At 35.8% G+C, this 20063-nt stretch overlaps 1 protein-coding gene across 5 annotated transcripts in view; it reads right to left on the bottom strand.

Annotated features, from left to right (window-relative positions):
- LOC150096442 (heterogeneous nuclear ribonucleoprotein R-like) overlaps window positions 1-20063 on the bottom strand; it is a 230302-nt gene that overhangs the window by 56940 nt on the left and 153299 nt on the right. For all 5 annotated transcript variants that reach the window (XM_090409476.1, XM_090409475.1, XM_090409478.1 and 2 more), the window contains exon 7: window positions 3261-3466. In XM_090409476.1, the coding sequence (XP_090265602.1) occupies window positions 3261-3466 (206 nt within the window). The remainder of the gene's footprint in view (window positions 1-3260; window positions 3467-20063) is intronic.

Below are 20063 nucleotides of genomic sequence, written 5' to 3'. Positions count from 1 at the left end.
AAAAACAAAAGTACTGCACATAAGCTTCTACAAGTCAGAGAGGTTGTTCCTGGAATCAACAGAAGCCTTAAAACAAACTCCAAACCTCAACAAGTATGGCTATATATAAATCTACCAAAGATTTTGGAGACAGTCGTCCTAAGACCAATTTTTTTAACTTAGATGGTGCCTAATTAGGACTTTAGTCTTGTGTTGCATGCTGCAATTACTTATACTAGTCCCACTGTTACACTGGATTGTGGTTGTCTCGCTGTTGTAACTAACTTTGTTTGTGTGCTCTGAAGATGCTGGATATAATAACAGCGAAATATTAGCTTTTAAGTTTATAACTAGTTATTTTCTTATCAATCTGTATTTGCATCAATACAGTTAAAATTTAATTCAAAATGGAGAAGAATTCCTAATATTGGCTAGTCATTTCCAAAAAATTATTAAAATAGAGTAATCATCAGTGCAGTCTGGCAGCTTGTAATAATAAAACTAGGAGCACTTTAATTTATAGCAGCAATACAGCTGATTCTGGTTAATTGGGCCACATCAGGAATAGCCTCTCCAATTAAACAAAGTTGCATGTCAAGAGTTTAAAGGGTGTATGCATATCAAACAAAATATAAATTTTCCGTTTATTGAGTAGCAAAATTATTGACTTATAGATGAACTTAAACAATAATCTTAAATTGGAATAAAATTGCCATAAAAAAGAATTTCATTTATATACATATTAAACACACGTGCAGTTCTTAGCGGTTAACTGCATTCTAGGAATTTGATCAAGCACATGCACACACACATATTTATTGATGGCAATTAAAAAAAAAAAAAAAAAGCAGCACAGCTATATAATAGAGATATAGAATTGTCTTCCTCCATGAAACATAATCGTAATTCAGAAATAAATTTTCCAGCATCCTAGGTAGTCACTTGCTCAAGCATAGAAGTGTCAACCTCATCACTTTCTGCAATTTCATTCACAGGTTCCTCTTTATAACATACATTTTCATTATAATAATGAAGACTACCTTCAATGGTAGTCTTCATGGTTTCTGATGTTATTCATATCTCAAGGGACGTCATTTCCACTATCAACCATATCTAGCATCCATGACAATGTTTAAAACCACAGTGAGCAAAAGTTTTAGATGGTCTTATTGCTCATTCGTCAACTATTGACCAAACTATATTACTTGTAAAATAGCTTGTAAGTTTGTAAACTTGTAAATTAGCTGTTTCTTAGCAACAGTCAAGAACCAGCAAAATTTTCTTGATTTCCACTGCAATTTCATGTCTTAACTCAATTCTTGAAAAATGTAGATGTCATTCACGTATTTTTGTTTGCATAGTACTGAACTGGTGAACTCTTCATTCAATTCCTTTATAAAAAGCATGGAAGTCTGGCCCTTTTTCTAATAACAGCTTCGGTTTATTAATTCCTGACATATTTGTACATCGATCCAAACAGTGTAGCCTGTTTATAACAAAAGGAACCATCCGATGTTGAACATGGTAAAATAGCCCTGTCACATCAGCATTGCAGATGTCATCAGCGCTAAATTGTTGAAGAAATATTATGTAATTTTTCCAACATTCCATGTAAGTTCTGTGCACTGATTTGAGTCAAAAAAAAATGCCAGTAGTGCCAACTTATTTTATCCTAGTGCTTTTCATTAATATGATTTAAAACCTCTTCCAGAAGGGAATGAACCATATTAGTGATCACTTTTCTACTTATCTGTCAGTTAAGAAGCCAAATACTTGTTCTGTACCACACCAATAAATATGATCAGCATATTATTTCATGTTGAAAGTAATTTATTATGCTGCAGGGAGATGTTATTCTCGTCAATGAAAGAAATCCGTTGATGAGAACAATACCTCACACTGCTTTCAAACATGCCCAGAGAATCTATTTTATGATCAGTTATCTTTGGTGAAATGTGTTTTCCCAAATAACTTACAAATGCAACTTTTAATAAGTTACTAGTAAATCAGAACACTCCTAGAAATGGATATGGATCTTCACAAGCTATTCTCAGTTCTGGCCTATGATTAAGTGGGACAAACTTTTTGCTGGGCAGTGAAGTTCATCAACCACCTAACAACATTCACAAACATCCATTTCTGTGAGTTGGCTCTCCATCCAAACAGCTACAGCTGTAAATTAAAGATGACAGGAAATTCTATTCTTGGTTTTGCTTACACTTGGCTTTATCCAAGTGTAAGCAAACAGAAAATTTGATATTGAAATAACTTCACGACTGGGCTACTTGTATATAGAGGCTAATGATTTCACCTCAACTGCCTTAGTATCTCATGATGCATAGCATTATACATGTCTGTAAGGATACATGCATTGCATTATGAGATATGCAATGCACATCTCCTAACTGTGATTTACTAGTAACTTATTAAAAGTTGCATTTGTAAGTTATTAGGAAAAACACACTTCATCAAACATAAATGACCATAAAATAGATTCTCTGAGCATATTTGTGACAAGCAAAGTGGATACTTTGCTTGTCATTTTGCATCCCCAAAATGAAGCCTTATGACTCTTCCTTTAGTTTTTACTAAAAAAAATTTTTTTTCATTTCTATCTCTAATAATTTGGCTTTGATACTCATATTTATCTCAGTGTATATAAGCCATGATTCACGCACTAGAAATTTCTAAGACTTCCCAAGTTATCTCTCAATGCCTCAAATCTATCAATGAGTTCTGATATTTTTTATCGTTTTAAAAAACTTTGTCACATTTCCCCAGCAGCATCAAATCAATGTTTCCTTCAGATTTTATCACTGCTCTCTAAGATTTGGTTTACACTTTCATACTCCTTCACTTCATATAGTTGACAGCATTCATTATCATAAAGGAACCAAAACCATTTTTGGCATAGGTAGTGTAGATTTGAAAAAATAACTGCTTTTTCTCATTAAAAATTGTGAGTGAAATCAAAATTGAGATGATTCATAAATTTTATTCGATATCTGAAATAACAAATTTCATTAAATTCCAACCCATTCTGCCACTATAAATGATTTGAACGAAGCCAAAGCATGACATATATACGGACAAAATTTTAATGTAAAGTTGCATATGTAATCATTTTACAAAACAAGTAAAACATGAGTGGTGTATAGTGAAGTGGTAACTTAAGTATTATCAGGATATCTTTTATGCAGCACTATGCTAAGCAATAAAGGTTCAAATGCAAGGACTGGGTTCATATTTTATATAGAAAAAATTAGTGAAATGTTGATTACCTTAGACATTGTTTCTTCATCAGGCTCTTCCTGGGGATCTGCCCAGTCCACAATAATATCACACCCCCAAACTTTAACTCTTCCCGTACCCAGTTTTCTTTTACCAAGTGAGGCTGCTTTGTGAGATTCATATTCTAAAAAACAAAATCCTCTGTTTTTCCTCTTATCATCTGGAGAACTATAGATTATTACTTCAGTAAGTCCAGCTAAAAAAAACAAAGAAACCTAATTATATAATCAGAAAGTATATATTCAAAAATTACATTTTAAAAGTGAAAATTATGGTAATAATTTCAAATAAAAGGAAATATATCAGTACAAAATATCAGAGACCAAATACTTTATAGAAATATTAAATTAATTATTTTCTGAGGAGGTAGCAAAGGTTTTGTATAATCAGAGAAGCCTAACCCATTAATTACCAGTAATTTAATCAGTCAAATTTCATCAACTGATTTCTCTGCATTTCTAATGTGGCTAAAATGTTCAACTGGCCATGTCTGGTCAATACTGATAATGTCAATAAGAACTTGTAGAGTGATAAAAATAATACTGATAACAAGCAACACATGGAAACACATTATCCTGGATACAACATACTAAATATGATAGTGAAGAGATGTAAATGACACCCAATCTGCTATGCTTATTAAAAGCATTTATTATGATTTAAATAAAACACCGAAAAAAACTCAACCTAAGTTACATGACTGAAATTTATGCATCTCTCTTCCTCTTATCCACAAAGTCAAATTCACCAATATATGAAGGCATTTTTAGATTCCTCATACAGTAAAATTATGTTTTTTTATGTGTTGCCAAATTTAAAGATGCACCAATCCCTGAGATGTCTTTAAAAAAGAAACAATTTTTTTAATATTTTAAAAATATGATAATCCAGACTTTCTCCAAATTAGCATATAAAATACTAATGTCACATTAAATTTCAAAAAGAGTGAAAAATGCTGAAAACCAAAAATTTGTTAAATAATCATTATTTCCCTATGCAAAATAAACTAGGAGGAGGACACAATTTAATCACAATACATTTTTACTTTTTTTAACACTACTCACCTTGCAGTGAATAGTGTTAAAAAAGAGAGCTCTGGAAAAGATTAGTGCTATTTTGAGCAACAATTGTTATTATTATTTGAATTTTTTTGTTGTAATGTTTATTCTTGGTAATGTAGTGACTGCATGATTTTTGCTTGATTTATTAATTAAAATTGTTTCATTTCAACAGAACACAATGGTGGTAAGGTCAACTACGAAGGCTTCAACTTGGGCAACTAGGAGAGCACAGCGAAAATCAAATGGCATTAATGACAGGGGGGGGAGAAAATCGGGACAGCCTCCCCCCCCCCCCCCCCCAACAGTAGTGTTACCTTGTGGTACATTGCTGGTGCTTCAGACAAAAGAAGCCCCAGAGACGAATCACAGGTAACTAATGTCTCAAACAAGGCGTCCAAAGGTACCAAGCCTCTTGGACCACTTACAGCAACTATGATGAATACAAAACTTGCTCCATGCCAGCTCGATCGTCGCCCGGAATAACAAGGATCACGTTGCTTGTTTGGGTGGAAGGCAAGCTTCGAAAAATAAGTTACAGTCCCCTAAACAACACTCTCTCAAGATATGTTCCCTAAACATAGAAGGATTATCTAAATCCAAAGCTGAAGTCATCAGCAAAATAGCCAAAGACAAAGCAATTGACGTCTCAGCTCTCCAGGAAACCCACGTGGCTGATACAGCCCTCAATAGACTAAAGATCTCAGGCCTAATTCTCGTGCCTTATAACTGCCATCCCAAGCATGGCCTAGCCTCAAGGACATAACCCAATGTGTACCTGACGCAGAATACACCATAAGTTCAAAATACCACCATCTACAATGTCTACAAACCACCATCGTGATCCTGGTCTGATCAGGTGGACTGGCCACCACCTCACTCTGCTATTTATGTTGGTGACTTCAACTTTCATCACACCATGTGGGGCTATTTCTCTAACAACCGGGACAGTAATAATCTACTTAACTGGATGGATACATATAACCTGTATTTGATTTACGATGCCAAGCAGGAAGGCACTATCCACTCAGCCAGATTGAACAGAACCAACACCCCAGATCTGTGCATAGTCTCTAAAGACTTTGAAGACCACCAGAACCATCCTCAACAGATTCCCTAATAGTCAGCATTGTCATCACTAATAGAGACATGCACATCAATCCCGGTCATCAGCAGAACACCAATCACTAGATAGAACCTTCGCAGTTCCAACTGCAATGCATTTCAGAAACAAATCGAGCAAACCATTAGAGCAATTCCACCCACTCCTAATTGCTATCCAAGATTTGTTAAACTAATCAAAACTGCAGCCAAAGCCTCTATTCCTAGAGGCTACAGAAAACAATACATCTAATGCTGGAGTTGAGAAACTGAGGAACATTTAGCCAAATATGAAGAGACTGAAGATCCAACTGTTGTTAAGGAGCTCATAGAAATGATGGATAAAAACAGTAAGGAAAGATGGCTTGCAACCATCCATAAACTTGATTTCACCACATCTAGCCAGAAAAGATTGTCACTTCTGAGAAAATTAGGTGGGGCAGAACCAACATCACACAAAACAACAGAGATAACTCCTGATTAAATGCCTAATCATTTATTGAAATCCTCCAAGATATGTCCCAGCCCTATCAGGAAAATTACTGTGCAATCTTCCATCAGACAAATCCTGATGACCGGCCCTTAGGTTCCTGAACTTGTACACCCAGTATCTCGGGAAGAGATACTGGATAGCCTTAAAACACCAAGAATGGCAAGGCTGCAGGAGTGGATGGTATCCTCTCTGAGTTTCTAAAACATCTTGGTCAATGAGCTCAAATATGGCTGGCCACCCTTTTCTCAGAAATTATGAGTGAAAAACTACCAAATCTGTGACGGGAAGCCAAAATAACTGCCGTGCTCAAAGCAGGCAAAGATCCAATGATGTGAAAAATCTATGATGTATTTCCTTGCTCTGATTTAAGATCCTTAAAAGAATTTCACCACTCTAAATTGAACAAGCTAGCTTCAGCTGGGAAAAGTTGCTGTGACCAGGTCCTGGCCCTTACAACACGGATTGAAGCAGGCTTCCAGAAGAAACTTAAATCTGGAGCACTTTCATTGACCTAACGTCAGCTTATAACAGTCGGGATCAGGCGCCTCCTCCTAAAGCTAAGAAATATCATAAGATGCAAAAAATCTTTCCAACTTTTTGAATCCATTCTCTCCAACAGAATGATCTGGGTACATATTGGAGGAAAAAAGAACAGGCCCAGATTCCTTCACAACAGTCTCTCACAGGGCTCTGTGTTACTCCCCTTTACTTTTTAACATCTACATGTACAACTTACCACATGCCAGCTCAAGCAAGTATATGTACGCTTGATGACCTAGCGATCCTACATCAATCTACCTCCGTTGCCGACCTGGAATCAACCTTGAACACAGACCTGAACATCCTGGAAGAGTACTTAAAGCAGTGGTACTTGAAGCCAAATCCAACAAAAACTGTGTCCACAGTATTTCACCTGAACAATACAGAGGTGAATCGACACCTCAACCTTCCTTTCTGTGGAAAAATGGTACAACACGAGCCTCACCCGAAATACCCTGGGGTGAGTCTGGACAGTTTTGGGACCATTGTTGTTCATTTTGTATATTAATGATATTGGGATGGGTTTAATTAGTGATATACAGTTGTTTGTAGATGATGCAAAATTGGGAAGAGCAATGTAGTCAAGCAGATGTTATGGCTTTACAGGAAGACTTGAATAAATTGCATGAATGGGAGGGAAGCGGAACTGTCAATTCAATGTTGCAAAGTGAAAGCGTAAGGTTTTGAAATTTGGTAAGCAACAATGGGATGCAAAGTATACACTTGGTGGGGAAACTTTAAAGGAGGTAGAGGAGATGAGAGATTTGGGAGTGGTGGTGGATAAGGACTTGCAATTAAGTGGCCACATTGCAGAAGTTGTGAAGAGGTCACATCAGATAATGACAATGATGTGAAAGATATCCTGACATGCAGAAACAAAGAGGTTATGATGTCATTCTATAAGGCCTTGATCAGGCCTCATATGGATTATTATGCACAGATTAGGTCTCTGGGTTTTCATGGTTATGAGGATATGTTGGAAAGGGTCCAGAGAAGATCCACAAAGATGGTCAGTGGTCTTGTGGAGTATGAGGACAGATTAAGAGAATGTAAATTGCCAAGCTCCGTGAATAAGAGGAGGGATATGATTGAGACATAAGCTGGTCAGGGCTGTAGAACAACAGGCCAATAATGGAAATTGTGAGTGGAATGCATTGCCTGTGATAGTGTGTACCTCCATGATGAGTCTCTGACTCCTTGGAGGTCAGACCTTAAAAATAATAAATGGGAACAGATTGCCAATAAATATGGAAAACAACTAGAGTTTATAAGAGCTAATATTCATTTCCTATTGGAGAATATATTTGGATAGTATACAAAAAAAACTTCATATATTGGGTTGGCAAATAAGTTTGTTCGGTTTATGCGTTAGCACAAGTTTACACCGCTTCGCCTGTCAATGTTGCCTATCAACTGCCCAATAGCATTGCACAGTAGTGCAATGCTATTGGGCAGTTGATAGGCAACATTTCACATAACCTTTCAGTGAATTTTCATTCAGCCTACTTCAGTTGCGTGCATGTGACATATTTTTAGAAATGGAAGGAAATAGCGTGCGTTACTGGCATATTTTGCTTTTTTATTTCAAAAAAGGCAAACGAGTTGCAGAGGCCCATAAAAAAATGCAGCGTATATGGGGATGGTGCCTTAACAGAATGCATATGCCAAGACTGGCCCGTGCAATTAGCACAAAATGTCCTACATTGGCAAATCAGAAAGGAGTTGTCTTTCACCACGATAATGCCAGACCCTACACATCGTTAACAACCCGGAGTAAATTGTCACATCCTGGCTGGAATGTTTTGCCGCATCCTCCGTATTCACCGGACCTGGCGCCTTCCAATTACCACTTATTCCGATATCGTTGTAGAATTCTCTGAACGGGAAAACCTTCGCTAATAAGGAGGCTGTCAAAAGACACCTGGATCAGTTTTTTGCCAGTAAACCTTGGAGTTTTATGAACGTGGCATAATGAAGTTGGTGGACAGGTGGCAAGGGGTCATTGATAAAGACGGTCAATATATAACTGACTAGTATGTATTATATATAATAAATAAAATGCATTTCATTCCACTCTGAAAAATCGAACAAACTTATTTGCCAACCCAATACATTACTATACAAATAAATAACGTGAGTTTTTCCGTTATTTATTTGTATAGTTATGTCTACTCACGGTTTACCTCTTTTAAAACCCAATACATTGGTAGACCTTAATAGATGATTATTACAAAAATAATACCAATATTTAAATGCTAATCCTTTTGAATAAAAATAATGTAAATATTAATCTTTTTGACAGTAATAACAGATATTACAAATATCCGTTTGCAATGTGAAAGAATTATTAGTCTTGTGCAAGCAAGTAATTCATGGTATCAATTTCTTTTAGTGTTACATGGTGATCAGCATCTATTTCAGTAAATTTCACTGAAATGAATTATGCTAATATATTTTGCATGTACTAGGTGTAGTCCTGTAGGACAGCATTTGCTTCCATAGTGCTAAGCTGCCCACGGTAAGTTTTATGTTGAATCCAGATGATTAGAGGAAGTGTTCTTAGGTCTTTCTTTGGTTGGTTCTGAATTCAATCTTTAATACAATCAAGCATGGTGGTGGTGGGGAGTTCCTTCCAAGCAAGGATTTAAACTCAAAATCAGCTGTGAAATTAACACTATTACAGACACTAATATCAGTGACAGCAGTTGTCTATAAATCATTCACTTCCCTTCCTGTTGAAACCCATGGTTCAATGACATCCCTCACCCTTCAGTATTAGTGAAAGATGTATTCATCTGACTTCACATCGATTGCCTTAATATCCCATAATGCAAGGCACATATCCTTATGGACATGTCAGTAGAATGGAAAACGCTAATGTCAGAATTAATGATGAATGTGAATCGGTGGAAATACAGAAGAAAATGGACCTACATAAGGAAATAGCACACTTGCTGTTGCATGAAACTGAAAATTTGCAGAAGCAGCTAAAAAACTGAAAATTTGCAGATAGTTTGTGTTACTTTCATTTTTATTGTAATTTAAAATCGTTAAATGTAGTATTGAGATATCTGTTGTGTTTTGTGAAGACATTCCATTTGCACTAATGAGATGTATCAGCCATTATATGCAACTTCTCGCTTACCATTTACATGGAATGTGAATGCTCGTTGAGAAGTTTGATGGGTGATTGACAGCTGACACAGAGAGAGAGAGAGTTCGGTATTGGGAAAAACAAGTAGAGTGCTAATGGAAATTTTGAGAACAGCAACCAGAAAAATTTCTTATGAAGTTTTTAAGTTTCATGTGACAGTCAGGAGAATATTGATAGAAGATACTGAAAAGGAATTGTGGAGTCTCTACACTATAGGAGTTGAGACTGTCAACAAATATATAGCAAAATAAGATATTGCAGTCCATGTTCTAATTGAATGTTCAATGAAAAACTGAATGGAAAGTTTCATCTTCTGTCTTAAGGACACTGGATTACTATGGAAAAAGCAAATGGTGAAATTTGAAACTGTAAAGTGACTTAATGTGAAGAGCTCAAGTTAGATATATAGTAGAAGAAACGTTTTTCCTCTGGTACAAAAATTAGTAAATTGTGCATTAAACAGAACATGCAAAAGTAAGAATATTTATACTTCAAGTGAGACAGCAGGAATAATATTGCAATACTACATATTGAGATAAAAAAGGATCCAATGGAAAAGAAGAAGTAAATTTTATATTTTTGGAAAAGGCCAAGAAACTAACCAAGAAATTGACTCTGATAAACATTTTGTTGTTGTGAAAACAAGGTGTTTGGTCTGGTAGATGTGATTAAATATGTCAAACAATCCAATACTAGAATGAGTCAGAGAATGAATGATTTTAATATTTTTGGATCAGAAAATCTTTAAAATGTAGATTCATTTCAGAAGGCCTTGGGTCCAGTTAATTTCAGAGTTATTTATGTAATTTTTATTTAAAATGATTATATTGTGTTAGTTTCATTTTCTAATTTTCGAATTCTAAAAGAAACAGTTAAGTCATTGCACCCTTGTGTAATTAACAAACACTCGGAGAATAAAAACAATCTTTAACAGAGATATATATAACACAGGGATGATCTGGAATATTCTAACAAGAAAGGGTATGTGGAACTACAAGGAAGATGATTGTACAAGCTTAGGAGGAAGCTTGGAGCTGTGCCATGGCATAAAGTCCTGCAAACGAAGGATGTCCGTAGTGCAGGGGAGATAGTTAAGGGGCATCTAGAGGAAGTACTGAATTGTATACCAAAAGTGAGGAGGGTAAATCAGGTCAGGTAGGAGTTAGATGGATGAGTAGTATAATTAAGCATGAGCTGCAAAAAAAACTGTCCTGAAGAGTATATTAGGATAATGGTGACCAACATGGTAAGGAAGGCAAAATCATATTACAAGAAGCCAGTTAAAGGATATCCTAAAGGGTTCTTTCGTCATAGGAAAGTAAGGAAAAGAATGACCATTAAAGAATAACCTTAGTGTGTGCTGATGGTGACGAGGCGATAGAAGCAGATAAAATTGTCGAGTTACTGAGAGATCACTTTGCAAGGGTATATCATCCAAGTGAGGTTAATATTGTGACACATGTGCAAACAGAGCTGAATGAATTGGAGTTTGTGGGATATTGCAGAATCTCAATGTAAAAAGGAGGTTCCAAAACTGCAGCAGCAAATTATAGACCAATCAATATCTCAGGAGCGGTGGTAAAAGTACTGGGAAACTGGTCAAAAAGAGAATTCAAGAATGGGTGAATGAGAATATGATATGAGGGACAACATGGTTTTGTGGAGGTCAATCATGCCTTAATAATTTACTAACTTTTTATAATAGAGTGACAGCTGAGTTGGATGAAGGAAATGGCTACATGATGATTCTACTGGATTTTGTAAATGCATTTGACAAAATACCACATGGAGTTCTGTTACACAAAGTAGAACAAATGAAAAACAATATGACACTGCTTATAAGAGGGAAACTGCTGGACAGATATCAAAAGTGGTATAAGGAGGAGCAGAATCCAGGATAAAGCAGGTTACTAGTGGTGTGCCACATGATTAAGTTCTAGAACCACTACTGCTTATTGCTACATAAATAATACAGGAAATAATCTGAAAGAATATTTTCAGTTGTTTGCTGATGATGCAAAATTAGGTAGAGTAATAGTTAATCAATGCAATGTGGAGAGCTTGCAGGTTGATTTAAATAGGCTGTGAGTATAAGCAAAAGATAATGGGTATCAGTTTTATGTGGAGAAATGTAAAATTATGCATTCTGGGATAAATCAATTACAAACTGTGTATTGATGACACTGTACTCCAGTAAATAGATTAAGCTAGAGATTTAGGGGTGGTGGTAGACAGAGAGTTAAAGTTTAGAGGGCAGGGTGGTGACTGAGTTCCAAATCCAACAAAAGATCTTGAATGTGAATACAGCAGAAAACAATTTCTACAGCTTATAAAACCAACGATAGCTAATAAAGTTATTGTGTAGTTTAATAAAAAAGACAGTTGTGTTTTAACATTAAGGTAGCTCACAAGATTATCTTGGCTACTGAAAAACACACAAGTAGGGATAAGGTTTTTTTTTTTTTTCTCCCATTTGGATTACTTACTCAGGTCTGGTCTTTTGGGTTCCTTTGGGAATAGGAAGTGGTGGAGACAATTCAGAGGTGAGTGGTCTATGGAATGTATCTAATGACGAAAAATTGAAGTTGTGATTGCAGAAGTTGTTTGAGTGACAAAAAGAGAGAGGATATGATGGAAACATTTAAGTTTCCATCAGATGCTAGAACCCTGGCTGGCAGATTGCCAAGAAGAGTCAATTCACGTTGAAGGGAAGAAAGGAATAAGGCGATGTACGGATTCATTACCAACAAGTGAAATCGCGTGCTTTATATATAAAATTTTCCAACTGTTGTACAAGCAAGATAGTTACCACTTTAAAAACTAAAATTTTCATAAAATAAAAGCTAATTTTCTGATGTACAATAATAAACACTCATTCCATGAATCACATTGATTGTCCTATTATTGGAATGGATTTGCTGCCTTCTATCATGCGCAGAAGTGTCGAGGGGTCTCACATCTGTGGTCAGACAGCACATGGGTGGAGATGACAAGATAGTTCTCCATAAGTTTGCATTACCATTGTAATCAAATTTGTAATATATTCTCCATGATGATGTTATACTTCTAAATAAATCTGCTGCAAGATTCCCTGACTAAATTGAATAACTGTTGTAATAGATATGCAATATAGTATGAAGGTCAGTAATAACAAGACAAACACAACAAAAATAAACAGAAGAAAATGTCAACTGCATTGTGAATAGAGAACCTATAGAACAAGTAAAACTTTTCAGCCACTTAAGCTTGTTTTTTAGTGAAGATGGTAAATTAAATATGGAAATAGGCAACAAAATCAAAACTGATATGGTATGAAGTGAACTGAATAAATTTATATGGAATAAAAGAGAAATTAGTCAAAACACTAAATTAGCCGTATACAAGACAGTGTTCAAACCAATTTTAACTTATGGATCCGAACAGCTGGGTTAGAAATAAAACACTTGACCAAAGATATAATAAATTTAGTTTAATCCATTTATCCAAGTGTGAGCAAACAAAGTTTGCGCCTGAAAGTATCTTCAGGACTAGGGCAAGGTGATACAACACCAGGGCAACTCGTTGCAAACGAGTATTTATTATACTCTAACCAAGTGAAAAATAAACTTTCAACACTTGACCAAAGACTAGAGATCGCAGATATGAGAGTCCTGAGAAAGATCAGGGACTTGAACAGAAGGCATCAATGGCAATATCATATTAAAAACAAAGATATTAGGAAAGAACTTGACATTCTCAGCATCCAGGAGTGTGTTAGCAGAGCTAATATCAGTTGGTCACTTAAACAGAATTGGAGAGGAAAGATTAGCAGACCTCTGCTAGGTTGGCAAGAAAAAGACCCAGAGGAAGACCAAGATAGAAATATAAGATCTGATAATGTTGGAGTATAATAAAATTAGTTTAATCCTTTATCCAAGTGTGAGCAAACAAAGTTTGCGCCTGAAAGTATCTTCAGGACTGGGGTAAGGTGGTACAACATCAGTGCAACTCGTTGCAAAGGTGGAGCAAGCTACCAACACTCCTATCTTAGTATCTCCTCTATGCAAAACACATCTCTTTGCAGATATGTCTAATGTTATGCATTAAGGGAAGGGCGACTACCCAGACTAGTTTCGACATTTATTGTTCAAACCATTAGTGGGAGCCAGGCCCAAGTGGAGATACCAGGCAGAAGCATTAGCAGGTCATCTCCACCTATAGGAGTTGACAAATGGTGTGCCACCTGCAAAAAAAAAAAAAAAAAAAAAAAAATGTTGGAGTCTTGTAACAGAGGTAACAGATTGATTTGGAGGAAAATTGTAGATAGGACGTTAGTAATGACGTAAATATTTCATGTAGTACTATCATATCCTGTACATCCCTTGAGGGTACATGTCAGGAATTTGATGATGACATCCTTACTCAGTTTTGTTCTTCAAGTTCAACTTCTGTAATTTTTCTTAGCCTCCTCTCAAGCATGTTTGCATGAATCTTACCTGGAACACTCGGTAAAGAAATTCATTTGTAACGTTCCCTTCTTTACAGATAGGTACCATAAGAACTCCACTCCATTCATCTGGAATGTCACCAATAAGACTAGGCCTTTGAATTAAGTAGTGCAGCCACTGTAAATCTCTTTATTTCCATACTTGAACATTTCTGGTCAAATATCATCTACTGCAGCTGTGTTATCACATTTCAGGGTTTTTGATAGCTTTTCCTATTTAAAGTATTAATATGTACTCCAGATTATACTGCTCTTGTATATTTTCTACCAAATGGTTTGTCATCTCTTTTTTCATTTAAGTCTTTCAAAGTGATTATTTCAGACATTCAGAATATCTTCAGTTTTTCATGTCTGATCACTTTTACTCATAATCCTCATATCCAACCAGCGAACAAGTGTAATGCAAGCTCGGTATATATATCTGCCTTCTCCAATTTTCAACCAGCTTTTAAGAATAGAAATCCAAAGAAGTTATTGTGGATCAGAATGTAGACTCATGTTTCTCACCAGTGCCACTTTCTTAAAAATTGATTACAATGATACTTGATGCATTTTTATCAGATGGATTAATTTGAAAATTTACCAAAATTCTTACTGCATAATGACTTACTTCACTGACCCAAGTATGTAATACAAAACGTACTGTTTTTGTTGGCTGTTGCTACACTGAACACTAGTGATTTAAAGAGATGGTGGGTACAATTAACACAAAACTCTTTCAGTAATAAAACAACTACTATCCTTTACCCAAGTGATTACTTACACTTGGGCGAGCCCAAGTGTAAGTTATTTCGGCATGAAACTCTAGGAGTTCGATAGATTTCGATACGAGTTTTGTACCCCGGCTGTAGAATAATACGGGATTTACCATCTCCCTTAAACTTAACTACTATCCTAGTTGTTTTATTCCTAGTTAGCTGTGTACAACTTGGTTTAAACAGTGGGCATTCTTTATGGAAGCATATAATGCCAAATGAGGTACTTAGAAAGTTAGAGTAGAGAAGGGAAAGTCAGCTACAGTGTGGAACAGCAAAAAAAGAAAGTCAATAAAAATCACCAAACAAAATTTCTAATAGTTTTTACTATTTGACAAGTAAAGCAAAAGGCATAATATAATGATCAATGAAGGATGATTTTACTGAAATGCTACTGGTAGACATGTGGAAGTAGCAGAAGAAATAGCTGAATCACTCAGTGGTCACTATGCAAGTGTGTATTTCCAAGTGGAAATAATGCAGAGAGAAGGAAATTATAGACCTACGAATATAAGGCGTGATGGTTAAAACATTAAAAAAGTTACTTCACGGCAGAATTTCAAGATTGAGTGGAAATAATATGCTATATCTTATGAACAGATATTTAAGAAAATTGGAAAATGTGGAAACGCAGCTGGAGTAGATGATATTCAACTAGGAAGGCTTACATATGGAGATGAAAGGTTTTGCAGTGGCTATACTGCATAATTTAGAGGGAATGGTCTGAAGGTCAAATTCCAGATGACTGGAGAGCTCTGATAGTTCCCCATGTATAAAAAAAAGAAAAATAAAGCTGAATGTGAGATTTGCAGAGCAACTAACTACTCTACTAAGTGTTCTAGGTAAGATTTATGCAAGCATACTTGAAAAGAGGTGGAGAAAAATGTGGAAGAGAAACTTGGAAAACAATTTGGGTTCAGGCCAAATAGTGGTTGTCAAGATCAGATTTTCACTTTAAGACAAACAATTGAGAAATCGTGGGAATATGACAAGGATCTGTACTAAATTTGTAAGATCTGGAAAAGGCATACAAAAAAGTGTCCAGAGAAAAGCTTTTCAAACCACTACAATTATATGGGGTGAATAGCACTATACAGAGCAATACATAGTCTATATTTAAGCTATCAGTCAGCAGTTAGAATTGAAGGAAATACAGGAAGATGGTTTGATGTAAAATCAGGAGTAAGACAAGGATGCACTCATGTTCATCTCTCCACTCATTATCTCCACTCATGTTCATCATCCATATGGATCACATTATGAAAAAAAGTGGCATTAAACTCAATATTAGAATGAGATCAAACCTAGCTCTCTGCTTCATGCATATGATGATATACTCCTAAACACATGCAATGTAAATCTCCAGGATTATTTAACTCAACTGCATAACAACTGTAACAAATTAGGCATGAAAATCAGCAATAAAAAAACGAAAACAATGAAAATAGGCAAGGGTCTTCAACGCATGAGAATTCCAGTCTTGGAGGAAAAGATCTAAGGCAGGGGTCTTCAACGCATGGGCCCCTGGAGCTCTTTTGCCATGGCCCGCCAGCCATTTTGAAAAAATAACTACTTAACATTAAAACGCGATTAAATAAAAAATAATTTCAATGAAGCTCATAGCACAAAGCTATACTGCAGTATTTAGAATTGTAAGATGCTTTCCAGATTCACAAGGAATGCTGCATTTGATACTTTACGTAAAATCCTATAAAAATAAATATTAAATACAAGCTTCTTCAGCCATCTACCAGCGCCAAGCAGTACTTAAGTACTAACGTCGCAAGTAGATGGCTGAAGCAGTAGTTCAAGGGCGCTGTCTGGTGCCTTCCAGGTACATCTCGAAGGTTCTTGATACTTCATCATTTTCATATAAATGCAAGAAGATCTCATTCGCAGTCAGTCAGTCGTGAACAGTGTGATATTCATGTGTAAGCGCATGCAGGTTCATCATGTCAGTCATAGCCTATTGTGATTTTATATTGCCCGAGTTTTTTCATTAGTGTGAGACATATTCAGTGGATAATAACCGTTACAAGGCCATTTTGGATCATGTTTTGGGTTCACCTTCCATCACTATGGTGTCTACAGGTGAAAAGCGTAAATCAAGTGATTCTTGTCAGGTTTTTAATGAAAAGTGGACCAATTTGTATTTTTTTGTGCCGATCGACAATAAGCCAGTGTGTTTAATTTGTCGAGAGTCAGTGTCAGTATCAATAAGAATGCAATATAAAACTACACTATGAGACAAAGCATGAGTCCAATTTTGGTCGCCTTCAAGGGCAGCTTTGTGTGGACTAAGTGAACCATCTCCAAATTGATTTAAAATACCAGCAGGGTACATTCAAAAGGCAGAGGGAAGAGAGCAAAGTGTGCATCAAAGTAAGTTATGTAATAGCTGAAAGAGTTGCTAAAAAATCAAAAGCATTCTTGGACAGCGAGTTTATGAAAGTGTCTCATTGCTGCTGGGGATATTCTGTGCCCAAATAATAAGGAAGTGTTTAAAAAATTGAGTTTGTCTGGGGTAACTGTAGCACGACGTGTCAAAGAACTTGCCAATGACTCTTTCTTTTAAGGTTACACGGTGATCAGCATTCATATTTGTAGATTTAGGGACACAAAAACACAAGTGTTGAACAGATTATTTTATTAATTACTAATAAAATAAAACTTGATGTTTTGATCCCTGTATCGAGATCATCATCGTAAGGATAAAAGTGTATAAGGAACCAAGCTACGTGCTCTAGCCCTGCATACTGGAAAAATAAATCTACGTAGTTAATTAATCCTTTTCCCTAGCCTGACCTCTGGTGATTAAAAAATAAAATAAAATAAAATAAAAATTAAAAAAAAATTAAAATAAATACATAAATAAAAAAAATAATAATAAATAAATACATAAATAAAAATATAATAATAAAAAAAATTATTAAATAAAAAATAAATACAACTACAATAAACTGCTAAAGTCCTCATGTATTAATATTCTTCTGGAATTGTACCAATCTGATTGTTAAAATATTATTTCTTTCAGTTGCTATTGAATGTTACAAACACTTCACCAGGTTGTCTTCTTGTAGTGGGATTTTTCTATGGCTAGTTTAGGTTGTTATACAGGTTGTAGATGGGTCCTCCACATTCTTGAAATATTTCCACAAGACATCACAGCCCTTTTTGCCCACGTACTCTGCTCCGGATATTTCGTGTGGCAAAACAATTTTTACCTTCAAAAAGAAGGTAGCCATGGGCTCACTGCTTTCCTCCCAATAGCTAACTTTCATATGGAAGACTTTGAGCAACATGCTCTAGAGCCAGCATGTCTTAAGCCCAAAATTTGGCTCAGATATGTCGACGATATTTTCACCATTTGGCCCCACGGCCGCGAAGCTGTAAATACATTCCTTAGCCACCTAAACAAACAACACAAACGTATCCAATTCACCATTGAAATGGAAACAAACAACTCTCTTCCTTTCCTAGACACACGTCTTCCTTCTGGCTGTCTCTCCTTCTCAGTCTACCGCAAACCTACACACACAGGCCAATACATACACAAAAATTCTTACCACCACCCAACACAAACTAAGTGTTGGGTGGTGGTAAGCAAGTGTCATAAGCACCCTTAAACACAGAGCTCTAACAATTTGTTCTAATGAACAAGCTCTAAACCAGGAATACAAGATCATCAACCAAACATTTATAAAATATGGATACAATAAAAAAACTATTCAAAAGATCCTCCATAAAGATACCAGTAAGAAGAAAAAAGATTTCAGGAATGTTGTTGCCACCATTTCTTATGTTAGAGGCATTTCTGAAAAAATAGACAGAACACTATGCAAATACAACATTAAAACCACCTTTAAACCCCCAAACAAGTTAAGACACCTACTCAGTTCTTCTAAAGATCCTCTTCCGCACGTAGCCTACCCAGGGGTATACAAAATAAAATGCACATGTAACATAACATACATAGGGGAAACAGGGCGAACTATCCCAATCAGACAAGACGAACACAAACGACATATTAAATACCACCATTTTGGGAATACTGGCCTTTCTGACCATGCACTCCAAACATACCACAGAATTGATTGGAAAAATACCAAGTCCCTACACCGCAACAAAACCTGGTTTGAGAAAAAATTTAAAGAGTCATGTGAAATGCTCAAACACAACCCAAATCTCAACAAAAATGATGGCCTAACCATTTCAAGAATGTGGAGTACCCATCTACAACCTGTATAACAACCTAAATTAGCTATAGAAAAATCCCACTACAAGAAGACAACCTGGTGAAGTATTTGTAACATTCAACAGCAACTGAAAGAAAGGATATTATAACATGAGGACTTTAGCAGTTTATTGTAGTTGTATTTATTTTTTATTTAATAATTTTTTTTTATTATTATATTTTTATTTATGTATTTATTTTTTATTTTTAATCACTAGAGGTCAGACTAGGGAAAAGGATTAACTAACTACGTAGATTTAGTTTACCGGTATGCAGGGCTAGAGCACGTAGCTTGGTTCCTTATATACTTGTATCCTTCTGATAATGACCTCGATACAAGGGTCGAAATGTCAAGTTTTATTTTATTAGTAATTAATAAAATAATCTGTTCAACGTGTGTGTTTTTGTGTCCCTAAATCTACAAATATGAAAACTTGCCAATGACATTGAAGGAACTTTAAAAAAAACGGTCATTTAAATTTATGTCATATTCACTTGCTTTAAATGATACAGCACAACTGGCTATCTTTGTCCGTAGCATTGATCAACAATTCAATGTGACAGAAGAACTCATTTTTGTTCATTTTTGAAAAGAACTGACAGAAGAACTGCTAGCGCTCATACCTATGAAGGGAACGATGAAAGGCACTGATATTCTTGAAGCTGCCAAGAAAACACTCCAGCGTTTGGACCTCTGCTTAGCCAACCTCAAGGGTGTGGTAACTGATGGTGCCCCTGCTAAGGTGGGAAAGAATGAAGGGTTTGTTGTGCTGCTACGGAAAGAACCGGAACTAGAAGGAAAAGATTTCATCCATTACCACTGTTTAATCCACCAGGAGAATTTGTGCACGAAAACTGGATTTGAGAATGTCATGAAAGTTACTGTGACTGTCGTCAACATTATTAGGGCAAGAGAATTGAATCATCGTCAATTCCAAGAGTTTTTGACCCAAGAGTGTGAAGCGGATCACG

Source organism: Typopeltis vanoorti, chromosome 19 (genome assembly GCF_054136105.1).
Source record: "Typopeltis vanoorti isolate ZY-2024b chromosome 19, IOZ_Tvanoo_1.0, whole genome shotgun sequence".
NCBI lineage: Eukaryota > Metazoa > Arthropoda > Arachnida > Uropygi > Thelyphonidae > Typopeltis > Typopeltis vanoorti.
This window is presented reverse-complemented; position numbering and strand designations above follow the sequence as displayed.